This window comes from Acanthochromis polyacanthus, chromosome 11 (assembly GCF_021347895.1).
Source record: "Acanthochromis polyacanthus isolate Apoly-LR-REF ecotype Palm Island chromosome 11, KAUST_Apoly_ChrSc, whole genome shotgun sequence".
Classification (NCBI taxonomy): Eukaryota; Metazoa; Chordata; class Actinopteri; family Pomacentridae; genus Acanthochromis; species Acanthochromis polyacanthus.
Window position 1 is genome coordinate 33,861,206 of NC_067123.1, and position 26,709 is coordinate 33,887,914.

Genomic DNA, 26,709 nt, shown 5'->3' on the forward strand with positions numbered 1-26,709 from the left:
CAGTGGAAGAGGGGGGCATTTCAGAGAAAAGAAGAGGGGCGGAGTTAGTGAAGGACATGGGAAAAGGAGACACAGCTAGGTGGATTTGTGATGCTCTTCACAGCATCATGCTAATGAGGAGGATTATTATGTCCCCCCCTTAGGCAGTGGAGGCAGACAGAGTGGGTGTGGGCACAAGTGTGTTGCACTTTTGATGCTGTGATTTGTGCGTAAGGATACTTGTGTGTATGTGTGAGTGCCTGGACAATAGCAGAATAAAGAAACCTAACCTTTTGAAAGCGTTTCTGTTTTGTTGCCTGACATCTTTACTTCGTCTCCACTTTATTAGACACTCAGATCTATTTATGAAAATAGCTTCTGTCGCCACTGAGTCATACAAACAAAGAAAGTGTATGAAGTATGCAGATCAGGTTAAGAGGAGTTAGTGTGTGTGTGTAAAGGTCAGAGTTATGGAAGCATGTGCAGCAACACACACACAAACTCAGAATCATCTGTGCTCCTTATTTCCTTCCCTCCTCACATACACCCTCCTTCCCACCCCCTCTTCGCCCTCTCCTCTCTACTCCAGTCCCCCTCCTCCCTCGCTCGGCAGCAGCCAGTGGTATGCTCCAATCATCTTTGCTCCTCTCTCTCTCTCTCTCTCTCTCTCTCTCTCTCTCTCTCTCTCTCTCTCTCTCTCTCTCTCTCTCTCTCTCTCTCTCTCTCTCCACTGTCAGCCTCAGCAGTCCTCACACCGGAGCTAGACACTGGTGCAGCGCCAATCCATACATGCACGTGTGCGCTTTGTGGGTGCCAGCTTCTCGAGAACGCTCAACGTTCGAGCGCGCAAAAGTGTGCGAGTTGATCTGCATGAGAATGAGCGTGTGAACGTTTCTGGAGCTTCTTTTGTATGGAGGAGCATGTGTGCAGACTGAGAGACAGTGAGAGGATGCATGGTGGGCAGGTGTTGTCGTGATCGGTGGAGTTTTTGGTGTATCGTTGTGCTGTCTGCCCTCCCCTTCCTCCAATTTGATTATTTTGTGAGGACAAAAAGCATCCTGCCAGGATGTCCACCTCCCCTGGTGCAAAAGACGGGAGCCAAAGGAACTCTTGTAAGTGACTTTTTTTTTCATCTTTTGTAACTGAGGTCTGTGGTGATGGTTTTGTTTGAAACCAGTCGTCTGTTTGTCCATCCAAATAGAGGATCTGATTTTAAAGAGGGGCTTGCAGGGCCAAGAGAGAAGCAGAACATGTAGCTCAAGGCAATTGTTAACCAGAAAATATACAATAGAGAAATAAAGAATGCACTTTCTTTTTTTACAAGCAGTATGTAAAGTCTAGAATGTGTGTGACAGAAGAAACGCAGCAGCCTGAAAATGCCAAGAGTTTCATTGTGTAACCCAGTACAGTGTGCATTTAGGTCGATGTACAGTAGTAAAGGCGTGTAATGTGTGCATACTGGTACATGTTTACATGATGGACAGAGCGTGCAGAGAGGTGTGCGATGTGGGAGTGTGTGGGTGCATGCGTGAGTGTGTTTACACATTCCCTGGAGCACCTCCAGCTGTCGATCTATTGGGAAGGTGCCGTGCATCAATTGACAACCAAGCCAGCTGCATCTTTTCAGTCACAGGAAGGACCAGATGACATGCTGATGTCATTCACTACTGTCAAACTCACGAGTATTTTTATCCCGGAAAACAGCACAGCACACGTTTGGTTTAATCATAACCAAAAAAAGAAACACACATCAGTCTGTGAGGATTAGTTGTTCTTTTTTTGGTTTCTGTAATGCTAAATTAATTATTGACTAAGAGTGGAACGCTGCACTAGGAGTGTGTGCACTGACTGTATGTTTGTACTGTATCTGTAGGAGTAACTTTGGGATTATGATAAAGGAATAAAGCCATTGTGTTATTCAGTGGGTGTGTGTGGGCCTCCTCTGCAGTTTTAATGTTTGACTTCATTCTGGCCTCAAGCAACACTCTCTTTCTCTCTCTCTCTCTCTCTCTCCCTCGCTCGCTCCCTCACTCGCTCGCTCACTCACTCACTCACTCACTCACTCACTCACTCACTCACTCACTCACTCACTCGCACACACAAAACTAAAGGATTGCTGTACTGTAAGTGGGTGATTGATAAGATGATGTGAGTCATTTTGACTCATTTGAGAGCTCAGTGGGAACATACACACAGAAAATCTCCCTCTCAAACACATCCACACACACAGATGCACACATGCACAGACATAGACATTGACTGAGGCACAGATCACAGCTGGGAAAATGGGTCTCCTTTTATTGCTTTCATTATTATTGCACCATCCCCCCCTCTTCTCGCTTTCATTCCCCTTCTCCCCTCTGTTATTTTCAGGATGTTATTTACTGCCCAACCTCGCATATAACAGGCCTGGAAACCATTTGTGTGTCAGGGTGATGTGTTAATGATCACACAATGACACACCTACCCTCATACCTATTGTGTGTTTGTGACTGTGGGCTATTTCTTTATATAATAACGTCGCTGTGTGTTCAATTATTTGACTGAGTAATGCTCTAACTTATTATTGTGTAAAAAAATGCCCTTTGACTCACATATTTAGCTCTACTTCTTGGCTGCTTTGCATTGCACATAACCAGTTTGTTCCTTGTCAGTACACATCCATCACATTACTATCTTATACAGCAGCTCCTTCAAATGGAAATATCAAGTGGCTCCAGGCTGTGATTACTGATTTACTAACCAAAATGTTACATAACCAAATGCTGCGTCTGAGAAAACAAGTCACAAGTCAGGAAAAATAGAGATTAAAGATTAGTTGAAGATTAAACAAGTGAAGAAAATATTTAATCAAACAGAGGAACATTTTTTTTATCTTGTTACCACATCACAAGCTGTAAAAATACAATAGTACTTTGGTGTAAATATCAAAGGAGCATGCCCAAACAGTGCAAGATTAGCTAGAATAATGTATGATACAAACCCATTAAACCACCAAATTAAATGCTTACTGGGCTTATTTTACCGGTTTTGCAAACAAATTGCAGTATGTACTATAATTCCGTAATGATCAGCAATAATACAGAGGCAGAGGATAGTTATGGACTATTTATGGATTTGTGTTTGAAGCGCCCTCCACTCTTTTTTTTTTTTTTTTTTTTGCAAGGCAGAAATATTTTTAGACGAGAAAATCAGCAGCATTTTAATCTTTGTTCCAGCAGCCTGACTCAGTGTGGTGTTTTCACAGTGTAGTCCTGGTGCAGCTCTCGCTTTCCCTGTTAGCTTGTGTCCTCTGTAAAGGAGCAACAGCAGGCACCTGCCACTGAGATGGATGTGCTGTGTCATCACTTCCCCTGCCAAATGATGGTTTGCCTCACCTCTCCTCTCCTCTCTTCTCCCCGTCTATCTCCCCTCCTCAGCTCCCCTCTCTGGCCCCACCTTTCTTTCTCTTTGGGCCCAGTTGCTGTACACATCTGCTCTCCTCTCTGCTGGTGTCTCATCTGCTCTTTAATCTTCTCTCATCAACACCCTCTCCTCTCCTCTCCTCTCCTCTCCTCTCCTCTCCTCTCCTCTCCTCTCCTTTCCTCCTGCCCCCCATCTCTGCTTTATCTAGGTTCACATGAAACTTTAATTGCATGTAAATCAAAGCACTGCAGATATAATTAGTCTTTTGTGCTGCTTTAATAAGAGGGTCTGGACTATTGAAATATGGCAGAGCAGCTCGCTCCTGTTGTCACAATCCGCTCCTCTGTCCTGTCTGTCTCTGTCTGTTTGTCTCCCATCCGCTCTTCTGCCCTGTCTTTCCCCTACAGCTCGGTGCCTGAGTGGAGTCTAGCTCCTCAGCTGACTCCACTCAGGCAATCAACTACCTGCACGGCTCCCGGACAGCTGACGATCATTCACTAACGACTCACCCCTGCAATAAAGACCGGCTCAGCCTTCCACTCCCTGCCAGAGCGTTAAACAAGAACCACGCAGTTCGGTTTGCTCTCTAGCCCCCTTCATGATCTGTTTGTTAAGTTTCTGCCAACTTCTGACCTTGCTTTCTCCTGCCTCCCTCAGATCAGCTGTCCGGGATCCCACGCCATCCTCCTTCCCCTCCGGCTTCCCCAACAAACCTTCACCAGTTACGCCTGCCTGGACCCCCCACTCCTGCCTGGATCCCTCACTCCTGCCTGGATCCCTCACTCCTGCCTGGATTCCCCACTCCTGCCTGGATCCTCCACTCCTGCCTGGATACCCCGCTCCTGCCTGGATACCCCACTCCTGCCTGGACCCCCACTCCTGCCTGGACCCCCACTCCTGCCTGGAGCCTCACTCCTGCCTGGAACCCCCCTGCTTCTGCTCCCTGGCTTTTCCCACCCACCATTATTCATCCCCTCCAATAAATCCTTTACATCTCCTCTGGTCTTGGAGACGTGGTTCTCTGCTCGGGTCCAACTCGCTCATTGTATGACAGAACGCTCTGGCCAGACATGGACCCGGAGAACTCGCTGTCAAAGCCGGACTGGCTCACTCCACCCGACATCAGGCAAGTCCACCAAACCTTTCGTCAGCTCACGGTCAAGTACCAGAAGATACTCAGTAAACTCACTGTTTTAACTGGCCAGGTATCCCAGGTAGCTCCCGACCCTGCCCTGTTGGTTCAATACAACCAAGCCTTTCAGGATGTTGCCGCCACTAAGGCACAATTGAACCAAAACATCGCCCTGCTCACTCAAGTTTCCTCATCTGCAGCCCAACCCGCGCCATCTTCCCCCCCACCAGCCCCAGGCCCAGCCAACACCCAGACCCTAACCGACGACACCTCCTCTCCCTTCTGGGGAACCCGACTAGCTCTCAAACCACCATCTAGGAAGCAGCATGTTCCCCGGAGAGGAGACACCCAGTCCCCGCCAATCGTGGAGCCGGTCATTGAACGACCTGGCTGCCTAGGACACCATACCAGGAGGTGCCGTGGCTCCCGCGATCTTGCCCCATCACCGCCCCTCTCTGACCCCCCACCCGTTGTCCACATGTCGTCCATCCTCCTGACCTCGGCTCCCCAGAACCGGACCCCGACCCCGACCTCTGCTCTCCAGAACCGGACCTCCGTTCCTCTCAATCAGACCCAACCCCTAGACACGCCTTGGGACATCTTCTCCTCCTGCGATGAGCACAGCGTTTATTTCAACACGTTATACGAGTTGTGGGAGAAGTGGAGGGAGGATCCCCAAGACGCAACCATAACCCTGGGCCGCAAGCTAGCAGGCCAGCGACCCGGATTAGCCAACCACTTACCTGCTTACATCTGTGACTTCCTGAGTGCTCCTCTGAGCGAGCCGCCTACTGGCTCCCCAAGCAGCCAACCGGGCCCTGTCTCCCTGCCGTCCTTAGAACCACCTGCCAAGCGGCCGGGCCGTCGAAGACGTGAGGCCAGGAGGCATCGTGGCCCCCCGGCTCCAGTCTCCGCAGAGGTCGACGACGCCCCGCCTCCTGTTTCCGCGGAGGTCGACGACGCCCCGCCTCCTGTTTCCGCGGAGGTCGACGACGCCCCGCCTCCTGTTTCCGCGGAGGTCGACGACGCCCCGCCTCCTGTTCCCGCGGAGGTCGACGACGCCCCGCCTCCTGTTCCCGCGGAGGTCGACGACGCCGCCTCCTGTTCCCGCGGAGGTCGACGACGCCCCGCCTCCTGTTCCCGCGGAGGTCGACGACGCCCCGCCTCCTGTTCCCGCGGAGGTCGACGACGCCCCGCCTCCTGTTCCCGCGGAGGTCGACGACGCCCCGCCTCCTGTTCCCGCGGAGGTCGACGACGCCCCGCCTCCGGTTCCCGCGGAGGTCGACGACGCCCCGCCTCCGGTCCCCGCGGAGGTCGACGACGCCCCGCCTCCAGTCCCCGCGGAGGTCGACGACGCCCCGCCTCCAGTCCCCGCGGAGGTCGACGACGCTCCGCCTCCAGTCCCCGCGACCTCAGCGGCCTTAGAAGGGCATAAGGCCATCCCTGAGCCCCTTAGGAGGCTCTGTGCCTTCCCTTCTGCACCGCCCCCGGAGGGGCCCCTGGATCCTGCGCCGCCCCCGGAGGGGCCCCTGGATCCTGCGCCGCCCCCGGAGGGGCCCCTGGATCCTGCGCCGCCCCCGGAGGGGCCCCTGGATCCTGCCCCGCCTCCGCTCCCCGAGGAGGCCGTCGACGCCCCACCTCCGCTCCCCGAGGAGGCCATCGACGCCCCGCCTCCGCTCCCTGGAGCCTTCCCCAAGTCCATGAAGAGGCCTTGCGCTTCCCATCCTGCTCCGCCCCCGGAGGACCCACCTCCAACCCAGTTGTTTGTCCGGCCCCCGGGCCGCCCGCCGGAGCGGTCCCTCTGCCCTGTCCGGCCCCCGGGCCGCCCGCCGGAGCGGTCCCTCTGCCCTGTCCGGCCCCCGGGCCGCCCGCCGGAGCGGTCCCTCTGCCCTGTCCGGCCCCCGGGCCGCCCGCCGGAGCGGCCCCGCCTGTCTGTCCGGACCCCGGGCCGTCCTCGGAGGAGGACCCTCCGGCGAGTCCGGCTTTGGCCGGCCCCGCCTCCAGGCCCCCCTCTGAAGCGTGCCCTCCGCCCTGACCTTTCTCAAACCGTCCCGCTTTCGGGCCGTTCCCCAAGACGGACCCACCGGCTTGCCCAGCCTCGACCAGGCCGTCCACCGGAACGGACTCTCTGCCCTGCCCGTCCACGTCCAGTCCGACCCCCAGGCCGTCCACCGGAACGGACTCTCCGTCCTGCCCATCCCCGGCCAGTCCGGCCCACGGTCCGTCCGCCGGAACGGATCCTCCGCCCATCGGAACGGACCCTCAGGCCTACTCATCCCCAGCCAGTCCGGCCCACGGTCCGTCCGCCGGAACGGATCCTCCGCCCATCGGAACGGACCCTCAGGCCTACTCATCCCCAGCCAGTCCGACCCACGGTCCGTCCGCCGGAACGGATCCTCCGCCCATCGGAACGGACCCTCAGGCCTACTCATCCCCAGTCAGTCCGACCCACGGTCCGTCCGCCGGAACGGATCCTCCGCCCATCGGAACGGACCCTCAGGCCTACTTATCCCCAGCCAGTCCGGCCCACGGTCCGCCCGCCGGAACGGACCCTCCGCCGACCGGAACGGACTCATCGGCCCACTCATCCTCAGCCAGTCCGACCCACGGTCCGTCCTCCGGAGAGGACCCTCCGCCCTGTCCATCCCCGGCCTGTCCAGCCTACGGTCCGTCCTCCGGAGAGGACCCTCCGCCCTGTCCATCCCCGGCCTGTCCAGCCTACGGTCCGTCCTCCGGAGCGGACCCTCCGCCCTGTCCATCCCCGGCCTGCCCTGTTCTCAGTTCAGTCCGGTCCAGTCCCTGTCCTGCCCTGTTCTCAGTTCAGTCCGGTCCAGTCCCTGTCCTGCCCTGTTCTCAGTTCAGTCCGGTCCAGTCCTCAGCTTCGATCAGCTCAGTCTCTGTCCAGCTCAGTCCAGTCCAGTCCTTTCCTTCGCTCAGCTCAGTCCAGCCCAGTCCTTTCCTTCGCTCAGCTCAGTCCAGCCCAGTCCTTTCCTTCGCTCAGCTCAGTCCAGCCCAGTCCTTTCCTTCGCTCAGCTCAGTCCAGTCCAGTCCTTTCCTTCGCTCAGCTCAGTCCAGTCCAGTCCTTTCCTTCGCTCAGCTCAGTCCAGTCCAGTCCTTTCCTTCGCTCAGCTCAGTCCAGTCCAGTCCTTTCCTTCGCTCAGCTCAGTCCAGTCCAGTCCTTTCCTTCGCTCAGCTCAGTCCAGTCCAGTCCTTTCCTTCGCTCAGCTCAGTCCAGTTCAGTCCTTTCCTTCGCTCAACTCAGTCCAGGCCAGTCCTGCCCTCAGTTCAGTTCAGTCCTGTCCTCAGTCTAGTCTTTAGTCCTGTCCATGTTCATTTCCTCTCCCAGTCCAGTTGTGCCAGGTCCAGTCCCAGCCTTGAGTTTCCTTCAGTCCCTCTCTCGTTTCTCTCCTTCCTGTCCCTCCCGTCCCCCCCGTCTTTCCCTCCCTCCCATCCCTCCTGTCGTTTTTTCTGCTCTTCCTGTCCTTTTTGGTTCCTTCCGCTCGGTCTGGTCCCTGTTTGTATGCGTGTCTCTGTCTGCTCCTTGTTTGCCCCGGTGGGTTTGGTTGGGTCCATGGGGCGCCGGGAGGCGCCCGTTGAGGGGGGGGTACTGTCACAATCCGCTCCTCTGTCCTGTCTGTCTCTGTCTGTTTGTCTCCCATCCGCTCTTCTGCCCTGTCTTTCCCCTACAGCTCGGTGCCTGAGTGGAGTCTAGCTCCTCAGCTGACTCCACTCAGGCAATCAACTACCTGCACGGCTCCCGGACAGCTGACGATCATTCACTAACGACTCACCCCTGCAATAAAGACCGGCTCAGCCTTCCACTCCCTGCCAGAGCGTTAAACAAGAACCACGCAGTTCGGTTTGCTCTCTAGCCCCCTTCATGATCTGTTTGTTAAGTTTCTGCCAACTTCTGACCTTGCTTTCTCCTGCCTCCCTCAGATCAGCTGTCCGGGATCCCACGCCATCCTCCTTCCCCTCCGGCTTCCCCAACAAACCTTCACCAGTTACGCCTGCCTGGACCCCCCACTCCTGCCTGGATCCCTCACTCCTGCCTGGATCCCTCACTCCTGCCTGGATTCCCCACTCCTGCCTGGATCCTCCACTCCTGCCTGGATACCCCGCTCCTGCCTGGATACCCCACTCCTGCCTGGACCCCCACTCCTGCCTGGACCCCCACTCCTGCCTGGAGCCTCACTCCTGCCTGGAACCCCCCTGCTTCTGCTCCCTGGCTTTTCCCACCCACCATTATTCATCCCCTCCAATAAATCCTTTACATCTCCTCTGGTCTTGGAGACGTGGTTCTCTGCTCGGGTCCAACTCGCTCATTGTATGACACCTGTACTGTCTCCGATGGCTAAAGCCACGAGGCAAACCCAACTTTTAATGCTGAATGAAGAGACACTTTTTGAAGTTAAGTATTCAGTATTAATGCAAAACTATTATATTTCTGGTGTCTTCAGTTGGGCTTAGTTTTAAAGATTTGGTCTTCCTTCTCACAGCATGAAAATCTTGTCAAAGTAATTTTGGGTAGATTTCAAAGGAGCTTGTTAAAAATATCAACATACAGTATGTGCTGTATGTGTATGTTGACAGGGTAATGATGTTTCAAGAGAATTGTTTTTGACTGACATTTACAATGCTAATGAGCTTGGAGTCCACACATTTTGGTGAGAAACTGACAAACAAAAGCAGTTTTCTGAGAAGTGGCACTGAGCAGACGGCAGCGCAGAAGTTGTAGAAGTTCAACCAAATATTTGCTTGTGTTAAACACTAAAACTGACACAGTTGCTGTTTGAGTATTGCGTTGACTCAGGTGTGTCTCCAGCGTCTCTTGTGACAGATCTGTGTGTGAGTAAGCTGACATCTGTGCGTGCATATATTTCCCCCATGCACCTCTGTCACACAGAAACGATAAGCAATCATCTCGCTAATTAGCGTGTACAATTGCTACTCAAATACCATGTAAACGTGGAAGCTGTGCACTCAGACAAACGTGTCTTAATTTGTCATTTTCAAGGAGGTCTTGTTCCTTTTGAGGCACCTGAAGGTTAACGCTAGGAATAAAGGGATTAATCGCCTTAATAGATGGATTTTGTTTAGGAGATGAAAGAATCTGTGCTGTTAAAAATTAAACTTGGGATAGAGAATGGCTTGATTTAGATAAGCCTTAATTATCACATTTTACCCTTGACTGACTCCCCTTTATGTTTTCTATTTTTGTGCCGAATGACATGAAAAAGTGACATTTCCTCGCCTGTGTATAGCACCCTCACAATGCTTGGTATTCACAGACTGCAGTTGGCAACGCGAACATACATCAGTTATTTTGCAATGATGCTAATGTTCCCTCCATTTATTTTTGTTATCTACTTGTTCTCCGGGGTCACAGACATATCAGCTGTCAATCAGGAGCTGACAGTGAAATATGATGGATAGCTCATTAATTCAGTTTTATTCAGAGAGCTTTGTTTGCATGAAAGTTGAAACAGTATGCCAAGGCATCAAAGCATAATTTGTCCAAAAATGTCAAACATGAATGCAACATTAAGTTTGATATAAATTATTATGTACGATGTGTGTGTCGAGGTCATTCACTGTCCCTCAGGTTGTGGCATGTTTGCATATACTGGGCAACAAGCCATGCATTTCTAATTTTAAGAGGGTTATAATCTGAAATGTAGTGGTTGAGGTAGTTAAGATGTATGTTCTTTATGTCCCTGAATGTTTTAGATTGTTGTAGGAAGTGCATCTCTGCCTCTTCCTCGCCTGTCAGACAATGATGATTTCATGTTTACTGTCCTCTCTCTCCTCCTCCCTCCCCCTGTCTGTCACTCGTTTCCACCTCGCTTCTTTCCAAGCCGTGTCCACCTGGCTTAACAGGTGGTGTTGGCAGTAGGGAGGGAGAGGATATAGTTGGCTGGAAGAAAGAGGTAAAAAGAGGGGACAGAAATGAGATGAACAGAGAACAGGGAAAGAGGACGACTGAGACAGCAGAGGAAGAAGAGAGCAGAGAGGAACAGAGGAGGATAAATGGAGGACAGGTGGATGGTGAAGGAGAGTGGGTGAGGAGGCGGGTAAAGAGAATGACTTGAGCATAATAGAAAGAGAAAACTGGTAGAGGAGGATTTTTAAAAGACTGAGCCAGATCCAGAAACACTTAGAGATAATGAAAACGAATAATAAAAAGACGTAGGAGAGAAAGACAGGCCTCCACACTATCTAGAAGTCTTCTAATTGGCGCCGGTTGTGGTGGCGGCACGGAGGTTGCACAGAGATCACAGGCTGCAGGAATGGAGGATCTCTCAGGATGCCTCATCCTTTAAAAAAAAAAAAAAAGTTAATGACAGTAGAAAATGAAAAAGGCTAGGATTTTGTCACATACAATAAGTGCTACGATTACTTCAGCTGTAACATATTGTCAGAGCGTTTGGCTTTGTGTGCTTCCTGAGTGCAGATTAACACATTTAATATTTTCAATATCTCAGCCCTTTTGCAAGTGCTCTATGTTAGCTGGCAAATAATCTGTGCAATAACAAATCTTACCTTTAATTACAGCGTATCATCAAGTGGACCTGTAGACGGGTATGAAGACAGATACATGAGGCTTATTTATGTGTACACAATACACAATGATAAGGACTACTAGAGGTGATCATTTACGATGTCTAATCATAGCTTACCAGCATTGTTACAGAGACGTTTTAGTTTCACTAGACAACAGTTACATTAATGTTATATACCCCCTGTATGATTAGGTTGTCATCAATGCAGACTTTTAAGCTGAGTACTATTTGGGTCAACATATAATTTCAGGACTTTTGTGACATAGTTAACAGGTATGATAGTTGATATTTTTGCTGTTTTCAGGCTTAAAATCAACACGGCTGCCTATAACCAAACAGCACATGGCGTTTTTACAGAAAGATTCTTCTAAATATTATATATACAATTGAGTGAAATTGAAAGTTATTTATAAAGATATTGTAGTAAACCTGTTGACATGCCATAAATCCACTCTTGACTAACACACTACTTTATGTTAAATAATTCAGAAAGCCTTGGAGTCTTCCAGTCTTTTCTTCAGGAGGAAATGACATCATGTGGAGCAGGTCATGTGATCTGGAATTAACACACTTCCTTGTGAGGTGTTTTTGTAATGGGGAACTTAGTCAGTGAAGGTCTACTGTGGCAGGAAGCTTGAGACACGATTCAGACAATCTCCCCTCATCTCCGATGTGAATTGGATGCTGAAGACGTCTAAGTTCACCCACAGTTTTTGAAGTGAAATCAGCACCTGAAATTTAGGTTAGATTTTCGTCGTAATGTATAAAATCCACATATCAAAGTAGACCAGAAAGACTTCCACCTGATCATGTATGAGTTAATGACCATAATGAAGAAGTTGTAGAATCTGTTTGCTTTGCTTTATTTTTCACAGCAACAAATAATCTCCCTCTGCTAATCATGCTGAGAAATTATACCGCGAGCTGTGTGGCATAACAAAAGAATAAATACTTGGACAGTTCCACAAGGAGAATAATGACTGTAATTAAAGGGACAATAGTGACTGATGTATAATTTTGCACACAGAGTTATGGCAGTTGTTTTGTTTTAAGGGTGGGCCCCGTTACATCGGCGGTGAAGTCAGAGCGAGAGGGATGAATCTGAATTTAAGCTGTCAGATGATTTCAAACTCTCTCTCATTTGTGCCTAAGGATGATGTAAAACTGAGGGACGAAGATGACAGCCTGCCTTGAATTATATTCTACACAAAGACGAACAAAGACCACCATGCGTTCTCATACTGCGTCTCAAAATGTAAAATCTATTGTCTCATCCAAAACAGAAGCCGATACAACCAGTGTTTTTTGTCTCCAATCCTAGTCACAGATGGCTTAGAAATTGCATTTTTCATCCCTGCGTGATGTACCTCAGCAGGTGGGTTATCACTTTTTTCCTTCCTCTCCTCCCACTCCTCTGGGGAATGGAGAGAAAGAGGATGGAGAGAAAATGATGGTGTGGTCAGACAGCTAGAGAAGCTCCAATTAGGTCCATGCTTGAACCAACAGTATTTGTAGGCTCATATGAAGGGGGAGTCTGTTATGGTGTTTCTCCTCTATTTTCCTGGGGGTTGATAGTATCTCTGTTGACCTTTTTTGCATGTGTTCCTGCACCATTGACACTTTACTGTGTCTGTTAGGGTCTGACCAGCTGTATTTCTGCTCTGCGTATCCTCTGAAGTCAGGTTTCTCTCCTCTCATCAACATGCTGAGGGAATCCGTAATTCTGTGTCTTGCAGTTCAGCCTCTTTCCAAGGCTTTCCTTTTGCTGCACTCTCCCTCTCTCCTCCAACCCTCCCACCCCCACCTGCTGCCTTACGTAAGGGTGTATAACTCAGGTCAGCCACAGACAAACCTCTCATTTGGACTGGGGTCACAGAACACATCTTTTTCCCTCCTCTTGCTTCCTCTCTTCTCATCTCTGCGGCTCTGTACCTTCCTTACATTAGCATTAGGCCATTTGCACTGTGTCTATGTGTATACATGTACAGAACAGATGCAGATACCAGTGAATATGTCTTTTCCTAATATTGCATCTTGGCAGACTTATCATTTGTAATTAGTTTGTGTGTGTTAGTATGACACACAAAAAACAATAGGAGACTGCAAGACAGGTTTGTGTGGGGGAGGAAAGGCTTTCTCACTGTGCACCAGGTGACTGTGCAAGGCCCAACTGGATGTCAGATACAACAAAACAACAGATGGATCGACAACACAGCATAGTCACTGGGCCGCTAATCAAGTGTTTCATCCCAAGGTGTGATTCCATTGCTAAAACCTACTCGCCACAAGCAAAGAAAACAGAACACATCACCTCACACTGACTGTTAAATATTAGAAATCTTTGTTGCACGTATCAAAACTACACTTATCGCATTACAAAGATCTAATTGTAATTCAGTAATTTGTCATTCTTCATATTGGTTAAGCTGCCACATTTCTGGCTCCAAAGTTTAGCTGAGTGAAATATTCTCTGCCCAGAACTTTGAAAATATCCTGTGAGCTGTAAAAATATGTTCAACACGGAGCTACAAGGACACAGGCTTCCATTTCATGGTCATGACGAAGCAGCTGCACTCTACCACCCCAGGACATACTGAACTGAGTATACGATGAGCCTGGAGCAAAAGAAAGCGAAGTAGTGAAATAATCAAGGGAAGATAAACAAAATAGGGAGTACAGTATGAAGAAGCTCATGCTGAAGGGAGATCTGTGAGTGAGAGTGTGCTTGTTTGTGATGTTGCATCATTACAGCGCAAATACTCTTTGCAATGTTCTTTCCAAAAGATTGGGTTTTTGCAGTTCATGCTGGGGCTAACAGGAGGGCAAACCACGGCTGCAGATGAGTGAGGGTGTGGAAGACAGAGGAGAGCAACAAAACGGGGTTGAAGAGCAGAATATGTGAAAAATTTGCAGTGACAGAGAGGAACTGGAGCTTGACATAACCAAAGAGATGTTGCTGATAGCTTTTGAAATCTCTGTCAGGGTATAAGGAAAACACCCTTGAAATATTTAGTGAGACTTAAGTGCAGATGAGAAGAACAAGCTCTCTGCCCAGATGTTCACTCAGATATCTGACAGTGTTGCCTTTTTAGAAAAAGAATCAGTGTGACACGTTGGTGTTTTTAGTTTCAGAACATTATTATGACACCTTAATGTCAGTATCTGGACAAGAATGGCACCCCTTCAGGGTGAGCGAGAAACGTTTTGTGCAGGACCTACTTTTTTTTTGCTCAGGGATGTGCATACAACGCTTGTTTACAATATCATTTGAGTGTCATTGATACGGAAATGTCAGAGCAGTGTACAGAGCCTGGTATGTCTACATGTTTTCTAAAATATAAAAAGAGTACAGAACCTTTTTATGGCAACATCAGTTGACAACATAAGCATTTCTGTACACCTTCATCCTCATAAGTCATCCACAGCATGATGTCAGGATGCAACAGATCTCAATACTCATAGTTCAGATTGAATCAATTCTTTCGATCAGATTATTTAATCAGATCAGCAAAAAAAACACCAAAAGATTCTTCCATGATTGTCACTGTAAACTGCTTATATTGTGCCCCATTCATGTGAACACATGTAGCCAAGTTATGCTGTCAAAACCATTTCTAAGCAGGATTGGGCGACAAACTAGCATTTCCCACATATCAAATGCAATTAGTCTGCTGCTCATACGTGTGTTGAACCTTAAATGTGGATCAAGTAAAGATCATAGATCAACTACAGGCTGTTTACACCCCAAGCATATTTAGTTTTGACTATTTTTGGTGTTTCCTTCAATTGTGGTAAGTACCTGGTCACAGAGTTTGCTCAATCTTGACTTCAGTGGTGGTGATTGAGCTTCTGTGGATACTTCACAGTAATGTAATGAGGTTAATGTAATGATATCAGTAACTAAACATCATACCAACCAGGCATCAGCCAGTCTGGATGTATCCAACGCTTTATGATGAACTTCTTGACATTTTTCAAAAGAGACTGGCATGCATTTGAGATGAAATTACATGATACCCTAATTTATTTATTCTAAGTTGAAGAAATCAATAGAATGAGAGTTTTAATCACTTTCTTGCTGCTCCCACACTCACATCAACACACATACATGAAACACACACACATAGATTATCTCTGTCTCTGCCTCTGGTTTTATTCTGTCATCACAGGATGATAGTAGAACAGCTATCAGGGAATCACATTTGTATAGATTCCTACAATGGTTACATTATCCCCCTTGGGTGCCTCTTAACCTAAATCTGTGCACACACATTCCCACCACAACCGCCTCGCAGCTGGATTCTCCCATATTGTTGTTGATCTGTGCAAAAAGGCAGTGAGGTAGATAAATAAATGCAAAGGTTGGGGATGGTTCAAACAAGAGACAGTTCTAATGTTTATACTAGCAACCTGGATATGAAGAGAAGCATTCCACCTTCAGATGGCAAGCGAAAGAAATAAGTCATCTTTAGATTCAAATGTAGGAATTAAGATGTCTAACTGATCAATATTTTAAATTAAAAGTAAACATTTATTTGTATATTTTGTTGGATATTAAGTGCATCAATTTTACACATAATAAATATATATATACATATATTCTGAGAAGAAAACTGCTTTTTGAAATGCTTTATTGGTGTGAAATTTAAAAAATGAACATGTCATTTTGCACATTTTAGGAACAGTACAGAGAAATTCTTAGAGAAAATACGTACTACTCTAACATCAACTTCAATGAAATGTCAAATTCACTAGTTCCTCTGTAAAATGTTTTGACATCATGAAATCTCAGACACTTTCACTCAATCCATGAACAAATGCAACACTGAAAACATACAGATCACAACGTTAATTCCAACCACACATCAGTCAGCGATGCCAGTAAATTCATCTGCAAAACAATCCCCTTCATCAGATACACTTTAAATAATACAACAACCTTGTTGCACATATGTCGCAACACCTGCTTGAGATTTCTTAGTCTGGTTCAGCAAGACTTTCTGTGTTTAAACGAATCTATCATTTATCATCTTCCCTAAATGAAAACTCCTGCATACAATGCTTGTACACCCATTTTGACTCGAGCTCTGACATGAGTGCTGATGAAAAATTTATCAAAGGGAACATGTGTGTGAGCCTGTAACGCACGGTGTAGCATCTGTGTTATGTATAAAAACACATGTTCTGAGAAAATGGCGTCTTCATGGTGAAGGAGACTCAAAATTTAGTGCAGGGCAGATTTTCTTCTTAGATGCCTCCTGTTAAATTATATTGGAAGTAGACGTTTGTTTAAAGACAGGTAATTTTTTACTTTTCAGAGTTATTAAAATGCAGTATCTCCTCTTGGGATTTTCTTTTTCCAAGGAGATTTTTTTTACATCTTTATGCTTATGTCATCCCACAGTGTGCGTTTGCTTCACTGATCTTGTGCCGTTTGTTGCTGGCTTTGCCATGCTCGTGTAGCTCCGTAGTGCTCCACTGTCTCGCAACTGATTGTTATAAAACTTGTGTTACAGCACATGCTACTATTCGTAGCTGAACGTGTTTTTGTCTTATCGGGGGTACTAACAAGGTGATACGCTAAGGCCTTCGCTGTCGAGCTGTTATTTATCACATACAGCATACCGTGTGCAGGCCACTTCTTAGGTTGTCGATGTAGCAGCGAGGAAACTGAATTTCTCTAAGTTTGCCTCATAGCCGCAGGTGCATGTCATCCCACATCTCTGTCTCCTACATCCCTCTTGTCATTTTTTAATAAAAAAGGAAAGAGTGAATAGGCCATTTTTGAGTGGCGTCTTCACCGAAGACTAGCGGGTGAGTTTTGCTGATGTAAGGCTGTATTTGTTGCGGTGCAGGGAAAAGAGGAGAATCCTGCATAATGCATCAAAGCCTGCATAAATGTTCTCGAAATCTGGAATATTGCCACATTTTCTTCCTCCCAAAACAAACATTGTGTGTGCACGGCTCTTCAATACATGTGCATTTTGGATGTGAGTATCTACATGCATTCAGGTCTTCATTTTCAAATGTCATGTTTACTTACAGGCTATACAGTGGCTCAGTGGTTAGCACTTTGCTGCTAGGAGATCCTTGGTTCGCATCCTTGCCTTCCCAGGATCTTTCTGCATGGAGTTTGCATGTACTTCCTGTGCATGTGTTGGTTTTCCCCGGGTACTCCGGCTTACTCTGATAGTCCAAAAACATGCTGAGGTTAATTAGTGATTCTAAATTGTCCGTAGGTGTGAATGCAAATGTGATTGTATATGTATTGCAACCTGTTCAAGGTGTTCCCTGTCTTCGCTCTAAGTCAGCTGGGGTAGACTCCAGCCCCCTACCCCACTAATGAGACTTAAGCAGTGTATAGATGATGGATGGATGTTTATTTACAGACTGAGTATTTTAACTCATCTGCAGTGCCATCTTAATATTCCAGCTTTTTCCTGCCTGCAGTATTTCAGGTTGTATAAAATGCTGGAGGGCGTGTTTGCACTCAGAGTGTGTTTCTAGTGTATTTCAGTCACTGCGGTCTTCTTGCCCCTTCTTGTTGTGAGGATCACACTGGCTAGGATTCCTAATTTAGAGGCCAACACCCAGTCATTACCATGTTAGCATCATTAAATAACACATCCTTATCGGTGTGAGTAAAGCTCCCTTCAAGGCAAGCAATTAACCTGTTAGAAAATGCCTCTTATCCACGGTTTTTCGTCCTCTCCTCCTTTTTTTCGACAGCTCGTTCAGCTTCTATTAGGAGTTCAGAGCTTGCTGTGATGTAAGCATTTTTAATTGTCTCCTGGGGAGCAGCATTTTGTTTTATCTATTTCCAACAGTACAGCGTGACATAGCTGTACTGTATGTGTGTACGGGTAAAGCCTTTGTGAAGGTAATCATTTGTATTCAGCTCCACTGTAGTTTGCTTCCTCTTTGTCAGTTGCTTACAGTCCCATTGGCTGATCACTGATTTATTTGGCAGGCCGGGAAGTCTCTTTCTCCCATATTTATCTCTGAGCACAGGGAAGAGTATGAAAAATGTCATTTTTATTATTCATTAACAGACATTTAATCCCTATCGAAAAGGATGTGTGTAGCTGCATTTGAGAGGCAAATGAAGCAAAACTGGAACTGCAAAATTTAGATTAGGCCAAGAATTCAATTTCCACATATTAGGTAACATCATTTATCACCCATGCCTCAGACATTAGTTACACTGGGGTTTGAGTGTAACAGTGTTCAGTGTCCTTGTAGGAATCACCAATTGCAGTCAGACGCAGTCAGCTGAAACTGCATCAGTGAGCATTAAGAGGGTTCGTGTGGGCAGTACATTTTGTTGGCAAATGAGAAAGTTGTTTTTTGAACAGATTGTGCAAGGTGGGTAGTTTGACAGGCTTTTGAAGAGCTGATAGACCTATGAGAAGATGTAGACTTCCCTTCCCCCTCCTCTCTGTTCTTGATGGATGCACCCTCTGTTTGACAATGTGCTGTTAAGTGCTGCCAGATAAAAACAGCCCAGTCACAGTCTCTCAGTGCCTTTCTGTGTCACCAGTTATCAAGACTGGTTCAAGGCCACAGTACCTTTGTAAACACAGAATGGGGAATGGGCCACTTGGTACTGAAGGTCACACGTATGTTAACTTGGTTTTGTTTAGAAGAAGAAAGCCATTTGATCATAGAAATGAAAGATGAAGTGAATATTCTAATGCTTGATAGCTTGTTTTTAGATTATATTAGTCAGCATCCATTCGGCCAAGAGGTGTCCATGTGTATTGAAATTGTTATCATTAGAGCCAACTGATATATTGGTTGACCAATATTTTGACTGATATTGATCACTATTGGCAACTTTAGGATGTATTTTTTTTAACAATAAGACAGTATGTACAATCTTTTTTCCATCCTTAATTTATTGCTTCATGTTCATGTGCACTTAGACAATCTGTAAATGTATCCCCTAGATATGTCCTTCAGTGTTTGTCTCCTCCTCCCTGACAACCCTTCTACCCATCTGACCCCTGCTGATGTAAACTTGTTTCTTCCAACCTGTCTGTTTTGTGGCTGCAGGCTAACATACACATGTGGTATTGAAAATACACATTTATATACACTTAAAAGGCCAAATGCCTTGCAGCAATGGGAATGTCAGCTGGCAGGGGGAGGCAAAAAGCTAAAAAAAAGTATATTCAAATTTCATCCACAAAGCACATTTGCTCATATCCACCACTGCTGCTTCAGGCTCTTTTTTTTTTCACCCACAACATTTAGATTTTGAACTCATTCACTTCATGTTCTTCATGTTCACAGAACAAAACACACATGCAGACAGAGCTGAAAAAGCACAAAGGCAGCTGCTGACTGTGTGGCTTTGTAGCAACAACAGAGATTTGTACACAAAAAGGTGATTGAATATCCCTCCAGGTTGCATATTTCACATCATATAAAAGCCTAATACAGATTCTCTTGCTTCACTGCTGTGTCAAGTCAGATTAAATGTGGCAAAATAATAAATGTGCCTTAATGTGTCACATTATGTAATTGTGGCTGTGTGTGTTGCAATATTATGTAACTGACTGGCATATGCATCTTTCTTAGAGCAGGTATACTACACAGTTTAAGTCAGAGGCAATTGTTCATTTATAGTCAAAGTGGTCATTTTAGGCCTAATTTTTCACCAAGACTGGATTTATTTTAATGCTCCTTAACCTGAAGCAGTTGATATTGCTGATGGTTTGATTGCTTCAGAGCTGAAATACTTTATTAGCCACCTGCATTTTCATCAAATCTGGCTTTAAGCTCCTTAGATGTTGGAGAACGAGGCTGGTTTTAAATCCCCCGCAGTGCATTCACTGTAAAATTGCCAGAAATTATCCAGCAAGCATGAGCAGCATTAGAGCCGAGGAGAGGACAGGGCAGCACAGACAACCACAAATGTTTTATTGTTGACATAATAAATAAGGTCTAAAGTCTCACATAATGACAGATATGAGTGCTCACTCACAAATTATAACTAATATGGTGATTTGAAAGCTTTCATTGTTTTGTTTAGGAGGTTTTTGAGTTTTATTAGAGCATGTAATCACACAAGGTTGTAACTTAGAATAAATTAAAGGATGTTTTGAGGAGCACATGTTGAGCCTTTTCCAAATACACTCTGCAAGGTTAGACTCACAGCTACAGATGTGACCTTCACCCCTCTCGAATGTAATTGGTACATTCCTAATTCCAGTGTGCAGCCTTGTGCTGTGAACAGTCCGGCTGCGACAGTAGCTGACACCTCTGATTTGCTGCTAGGCCTAGTCGTGACCCGTTCACTCTGTCTGTTGATGTGTGTGTGCTCCGGTGGATATCTGCACACGTTCACAGCCTGTCTAAGCAATTCATCTCTCTCTGTTCATCTGTTCTTTATGTGTCGCTAATTTACAGACAGCAAACCAGGTAAATGATAGTGGCAGCTTGTTGTTTTGCCACATTAGTTCGATGTGCTCATGTGGAATGAGTCAAAAGGAATTAATGAGATCACTCAGAGCTACAGTTGGTGTCGGGTCTCTGAAGCTGTGTGGTACCTTTTCACATATAATAAGGCATTATTTGTGATGAAAAATGCTCTATCCTCTGGTTGTGTTCACACTGCGAGTGACTAAGCAGCACGCAAGAAGCCCTCCTACAGAGCTTTGCCTTACATGTTGGTGTGCAGTTGCTTGGTTACATGTGTAGTTAGGAAAACTGATTTCACTCAAATTAGATGATGGTTACTGATATAAAAAGAGAGAAGGATTATAATTTGTTCTATCATGAATGTAGATAATAAATATGTGTAACAAGTTCCCCTGTTTTCTAGAAGAAGTGCCTGCGTCTTTACCTTCAAAACATAGCTTCAAGCATAAAAAAGTGTTTGAAGTGTAAGTACGTGGTGCCACTCGCTATTTCTAACATAACTCATGATTCTAGACAGGAATATGGCTCTGCAACATGTTATAATGTGGCACATAGATCAGCAGAAGTGGCGGAAAAATCTCCAACTCAATATGTCCCTGCAGTATGCTCAGTGTTTTTATTGTGTTCATTTCCTCTCAGATGAGGCCCCTCATTAGACACCCATCATTGACTGTGGCTGCTGCATCATTGCAAACACTCATTTGATTACAAACCAGCAAAAACTAGTTTCTGCATGCTCGCCAGCTGCGGATGCTTGATAAATAAAATAACAATTGTGCTTGTTTGTACGCCACTGCACTGCCACATTAGTGGAGACAAATTGACTGTGAATATTTGCAGAGTCTGCGGTGGAGACTGGTGTGTTCTGGTGAAGGGAACAACTTAAATAAGACTTCTGTCCCAAATTTTATAAAATGACTAAATGCAGAGGCATTGTGAGCTGTTGATCTTCAGTAGTAAGTTATTAAAAGGATATTACTTTATGTTTTGTTGTACTTTCATTCACCATAACACTCCCAGCTGACACTCTGAGTTAGTTTACACACAACACCTACAATCAAGATGTTTCTAAGTGAACCAGTAATTATTTATATACCAAGTTATAAATACTCTCTTTATAATTCCACTATGCAGTTTCTATTCAAAGTTAAGTTTATTGTGTGCGTAGCCTAACATTTATCTCTTTTAAAATGAACATTTGTCTCTTTTTAGATATCTAAATACTAAATCTAATGGTTGTTTTGTGCTGACACAGTTGGGAAAGATGAAAAAACACAAACCAAGAAGAAATCAATTGCCCTCTGCTGCTGTAAGGTCAAAAAAAAGCATGAAAACTGCGTGGTAGCTCTGTTTGACACCCACACTGCGTGTAGTGCATGCTGTAGCCCTGTCAACAACACAGCCCAACACTGCATCTTCACTGCTGCTGTTTGAATCACAATTGTAAAACAATTTTACAATTTTAATTGCAGCAACACACACATATAAATATAAAGCCACACATACAAATGTTGATGTGCCACAGTAGCCACATAGACTAAATCATATTCTACTCTAATTGTTTTGAACTGAATGATAGTAGGAGCCACAGTCATCAGTCTTCTTTTTGTTTACACACAATTTCAGTCGGAAACCTACAATAAAGTCCAGATAGGTTTCTTGTTTCCCTGGAAATTGGAAACAAAGTAAAGCCAGCAGCTACTGTGTAACATTTTGACAAAAGCCTTTTAATATTGCAGAAAGCTACTGTACAGGTTTGTTCCTAGAAATGTCACCATATTCAACAGAGAAAGCAAAAGAGTTGTAGTTGCAATTTAAAATCCCGCATCCCCAAGGCAATAGTTCTTTAAGAAAACAATTTATTCAGGAATAACACTGGAATGATTGAAGGCTGTGGGAGGCTTAAAATTAGATTTAAAATGTGCTAGCAATGTGCAAGGAACCCGACGCATATAATAACATAATGGTTTTGTCGTTCCTGAGCTCTGATAATTTAATCATGATGACACCATGTTATTTTTATTTTTTTTAAAATAAACAGTACAAAGGCTTCTGTTAGCTTCACAGACGTTTGTGGTTGAGTGAGTGTGTGAAGGCAGCAGCTGATGCATTGCAGCCTGCAGACACCGGACAGAAAGCTCATGAAGCTGCCACTGCTGCCGTTTAACAGAGTGACAGCAAGCTGGTGTTGCTGACAGGAAAGAGGAGATAGACCTGTAGAAATGAGACTGATACTCCCATGTAGATGTGGGGGAGGCTGGGGCGGCAAACGGGCACCGTGCAGCTTGTGTTGGTGAGCCACAAAATGTGAGGATGATCTGTTTGAAGATGAAAGAATTCACTGTACGGCGTGCATGTGTGGCTCATCCAGCAAAGTAAGTCAGACTATCAGCAGCCAATAAAGCAGTTACGTAACACTGCTTAGGAGCACAGATAAATGAGTGGATGATTTATGCTAGAAAATACACAGTGAAGTCACACTTTAGTCACAATAATGACTCACTATTTGTTTGTTTGCAATGCGCCTGGTCAGTGGTGCATGTTGGAGTGTTCTTCTATTATACACACAATGGAGTTCATCCAGTCCATCTGGAATGCACAGTTTCTCTATCATGCGTATTTGTTTAGCATTTTGATGGGTGTGTGAGCGTGCAGGAAAGAGAATGAAGTGATTATGTTATTTACAGCATGGGGGCTGCCTTTAGCAGAAACCTGAGCACTTGCGAGATATAGCGAGGCGGACAGAATCTAAAAATACCACGGCTGAGTGAGCAGGGCTTAAGAAGAAGAAGGAGAAGAAGAGGCAGTGGCTGTCTACTGTCAGCCCTGCCTCCTGGTCTTCAGGCTGCACGTTGCTGTCTCAGAATGAAATATTAGGCCTTTATAGGCAAACAGAAACAAATCCATCTGAGACCAGACAGCTAATTTAAAGTGACAGATGGAACAAGAGGGATTTTTATATCAGATATTGAACGTTTGATCTGTTTAGCGATTCGTTGTGATGTAAAGTGTGTGAAACAGCTATAATGAGATTGTGGATGGATTGTTTGAGTGTTCATCAAAACAGAAAAAAATAGATCATATGAGCTCATAAAGAATAGATATTAGAGTTTCATCCATGCTTGAAGTGATGCCACAAACACTTTGTTATGACAAATTAAAAATAATTAAAATGCAGGGATTTTTTTTCATGTCTGTAACGTCTCTCAACAGACTCTTTTATGAAACTGTTTTCAGCGTCACATAAGCCTTTCAGAGTGTCTCTTGAATTTTCTCCAGCATTGATTTGAAGGTCATGCCCTGTGGCCGTGTCCCTGTTTTCTTGTCATCTCGTTTCTCGAAGAAAAGATGGAACACAAAGATGAAAACATTAACTGTCCACACATCATGCATCTTACCGCCACTCCCACTTTCTGTCTCTGTCTGTCAGTGTCGTGCTCTGTTTGTCCTCAACATATATACAAATACATAGAAAGGCCTCAGAGGAGAATTGCAAGTTGAACCCTCAGAACTTGTCTAGATTCACATCTCTTCTTCTCGGTTGAAATATTTTTTTTCGTTTAAGTGTAGGACATATAAAATGAAACCACATGACTTTCCTTTCAAGCAGTATTAGCTGTTGTTAGCAGCTTGGTGATGCACTTGATGTACGACTCAGTGCTCGTTACTTTGGTTTAGACTCCCATGATGTGTTAAAATCACACCACATGCAGTGATATCTTTACTAATTTCTTCACACATTTTCACACTCCTGCTGCTATATAGAACAAAGTCACAAAGTCCGTATTGTTTCATAAAGTAAGTGTGCCATATATCAGCCCAAACACAGAAACTTATCCTTTCTGATAAGTGAGTTGTGTCTCAAAAGAGTAATCTGGTTTTGAAATCCCAGCAGATATCTGCATTGTGTCCAACAGAGGACTGACATTATATCCTATTTCATGTGAAAAATAAATACAGAGCAATGGATTTGTGCTGCATTGATTTAAAAGTTGAGGTCAAAAGATGAGCCTGTGTGCTGGAAGGCAGAGTTGATCCTAGATTCTGGTGGGCCTGAGGCAAAGTAGCCATTAGGGGCCCTTTGTTGGGTATTGTAGGGTAAGCATGTGTTTTTGCCCTGTTTCAAACCGTATCTCTGTATCTCATCGTGATACTGTCTTGGCAGACTCCAGGCAGTCTTCACTACACAGTTATGAAAACTGACAGCATTTTATTGTAAAACACATGTAAAAGCATTTCACAATGTAAAAAATGTCCGTGATGGAGACTAAATAAAGTATGCAAGCATTATCATTTCACATTGTGAAAGGTCTGGATAGCCCAGACAAACAAGACACAGCATGTATGAGGAGTCCCTGTAGTGACCAAGATGAGAGCATAAAAGTACAGATACTGAAATTTATTCTGAGAATAGCCTCAGGCTCTTAGTTAATACTTTGTGTTCACACAGGTACAAAAACGATGGCTCTATTCCCAGGCCTTTGGCAGAAATTAAAGGGCAGCAAGTCCACTGACACTTTCAACTATTTACCTACCCATCCATCCATCCATCCATCCATCCATTTGTCCATCCAGGCTTCAAACACAACTTCCCTCCACTGGCACAGCTTGTAGCGGCACCTGATATGTGAACCACACTACAAAGTGTAAACGAGTGGCTCAGCAGTCACTTGAATTGGCTGCTGATGACTTATTCTATAAAAAGATATATTTCCATTTGAAAAGCGGTCTGTCTGTGTTACTTATCATTGCTGCCGCAGCCACTTAAATGGAGCCTGTTAGTGCTCTAACTAAATATTCTTTAAACCGAAGGAAGGAATCTTACCAAACAAAAATCTGAAAGCGCTCTAATTGAGTTTACAGCTTCAAAAATCCTGCTGAAAAGGGCCCTCAAATGTCCTTGATGAAATGTGAGCTCAATTTAGCATTGCCCACACAAAAGAGATGTGGTGGCCAAGTTTGTACGATGAACACTTAACACAACGATTTGCATTTAGCCGTGCGAGCCAAGATGTGAGAAAATGACTCAATTTTGTCAAATCTAAAGCTCGAGTTGATCCTAAAGATTTGAATTGCCCTTGATGGCGTGCTTCCTCTTTACTTTCACCTGCAGACAGTTTGTAGCAACTTCTCACACTGTAGCTGCAAATGAAGGGCAGAGCTAGTGAGGTTTGGTCTCTGCGCTTCTATATATGGATACACATTTACATGAAAAAAAACAACATTCACAGATCCAACAAACTCACACACTTGTAAGGCAAATCAAAAACAGACTGCATGCTTATGGAGTGAATAGATGGCAGTGCAGGTAAATAGTTGTTTTTATCGTCAATAAAATGGCTACATAAAAAAAACACAAACAGGTGCACGATCACCCACACAGCCTCAGACACACAGCAGCCTCTCTTCCTGTTCTGCTTCCTGCATTTGTAGACCTCATAGCAGATGTTTCTCTACCGTTGAACAGACACGATATTAAAAGTCTCATGTCATCTGCACAAATAGCTATCTCACCAAGGCTGTTTTATGTTGTTTACGTCATTACTTTTTCGAGAGTGGACAGCTCCTGATGTATATGTTTGCATGCTGAGCAAAATGATTGTGGGAACAGACGCATCATGTAATGAGGCAAAGACAAACTCAGGTAGTACAACAGATTTTTCCATTTATCTATTCCGTCATCTACTATCATAGATAGTCAATAGTAAATCTATTATTTAGGAATTAGTGACTTTTATTCGTGCATTGATTAAGTCTTTTTCTCAAGAAGGAAATTGCTCTGAGTGTGAATTTCAGAAGGGGTGGTTCTGCTATTCTTACCCGAGCGCAGTTAAGAATCATCTGTCTTTTTAATAGGATCAAGTGATGTTCTTTCATTTGACATCATCTGCTGTGACTAACATAACGCAGTTGGCTTAGCTCTTATGAATCATCCCCAGATGTGTATGTCTTGGTGAGTGTGCGTTCATCGTTGTACGTGTGAATCAAACCACATGAGGGTGTTTCTGACTGGAGCAGTTCTATACTGACGCAGTTACAACTCCACTTCTGCATTCATGTATTCGGAAGGTATGTCTGTTTGAAACCGTATTTGTTGGACTAAAATGATTTGTGTTCATTACTCTAAATGTATCGGCACAAACTTAACGCTGCAGGCTAAAGCAGTGAGAGCTGAAAATACTTCCTGTGCATAGCAAGATACGA

At 45.2% G+C, this 26,709-nt stretch overlaps 1 protein-coding gene across 2 annotated transcripts in view; it reads left to right on the forward strand.

Annotated features, from left to right (window-relative positions):
• The first annotated feature begins 703 nt into the window (after window positions 1-703).
• The window catches only part of dtnbp1b (dystrobrevin binding protein 1b), a 37,465-nt gene continuing 11,459 nt past the window's right edge, over window positions 704-26,709 (forward strand). The window contains exon 1 of one of the 2 annotated variants that reach the window (XM_022210042.2): window positions 704-1,091. In XM_022210042.2, coding sequence (XP_022065734.1) covers window positions 1,046-1,091 — 46 coding nt within the window. In that variant the 5' untranslated portion in view covers window positions 704-1,045. Of the gene's footprint in view, window positions 1,092-26,085; window positions 26,150-26,709 lie in introns of those variants that run through there. The other variant, XM_051955206.1, reaches the window with a different exon arrangement.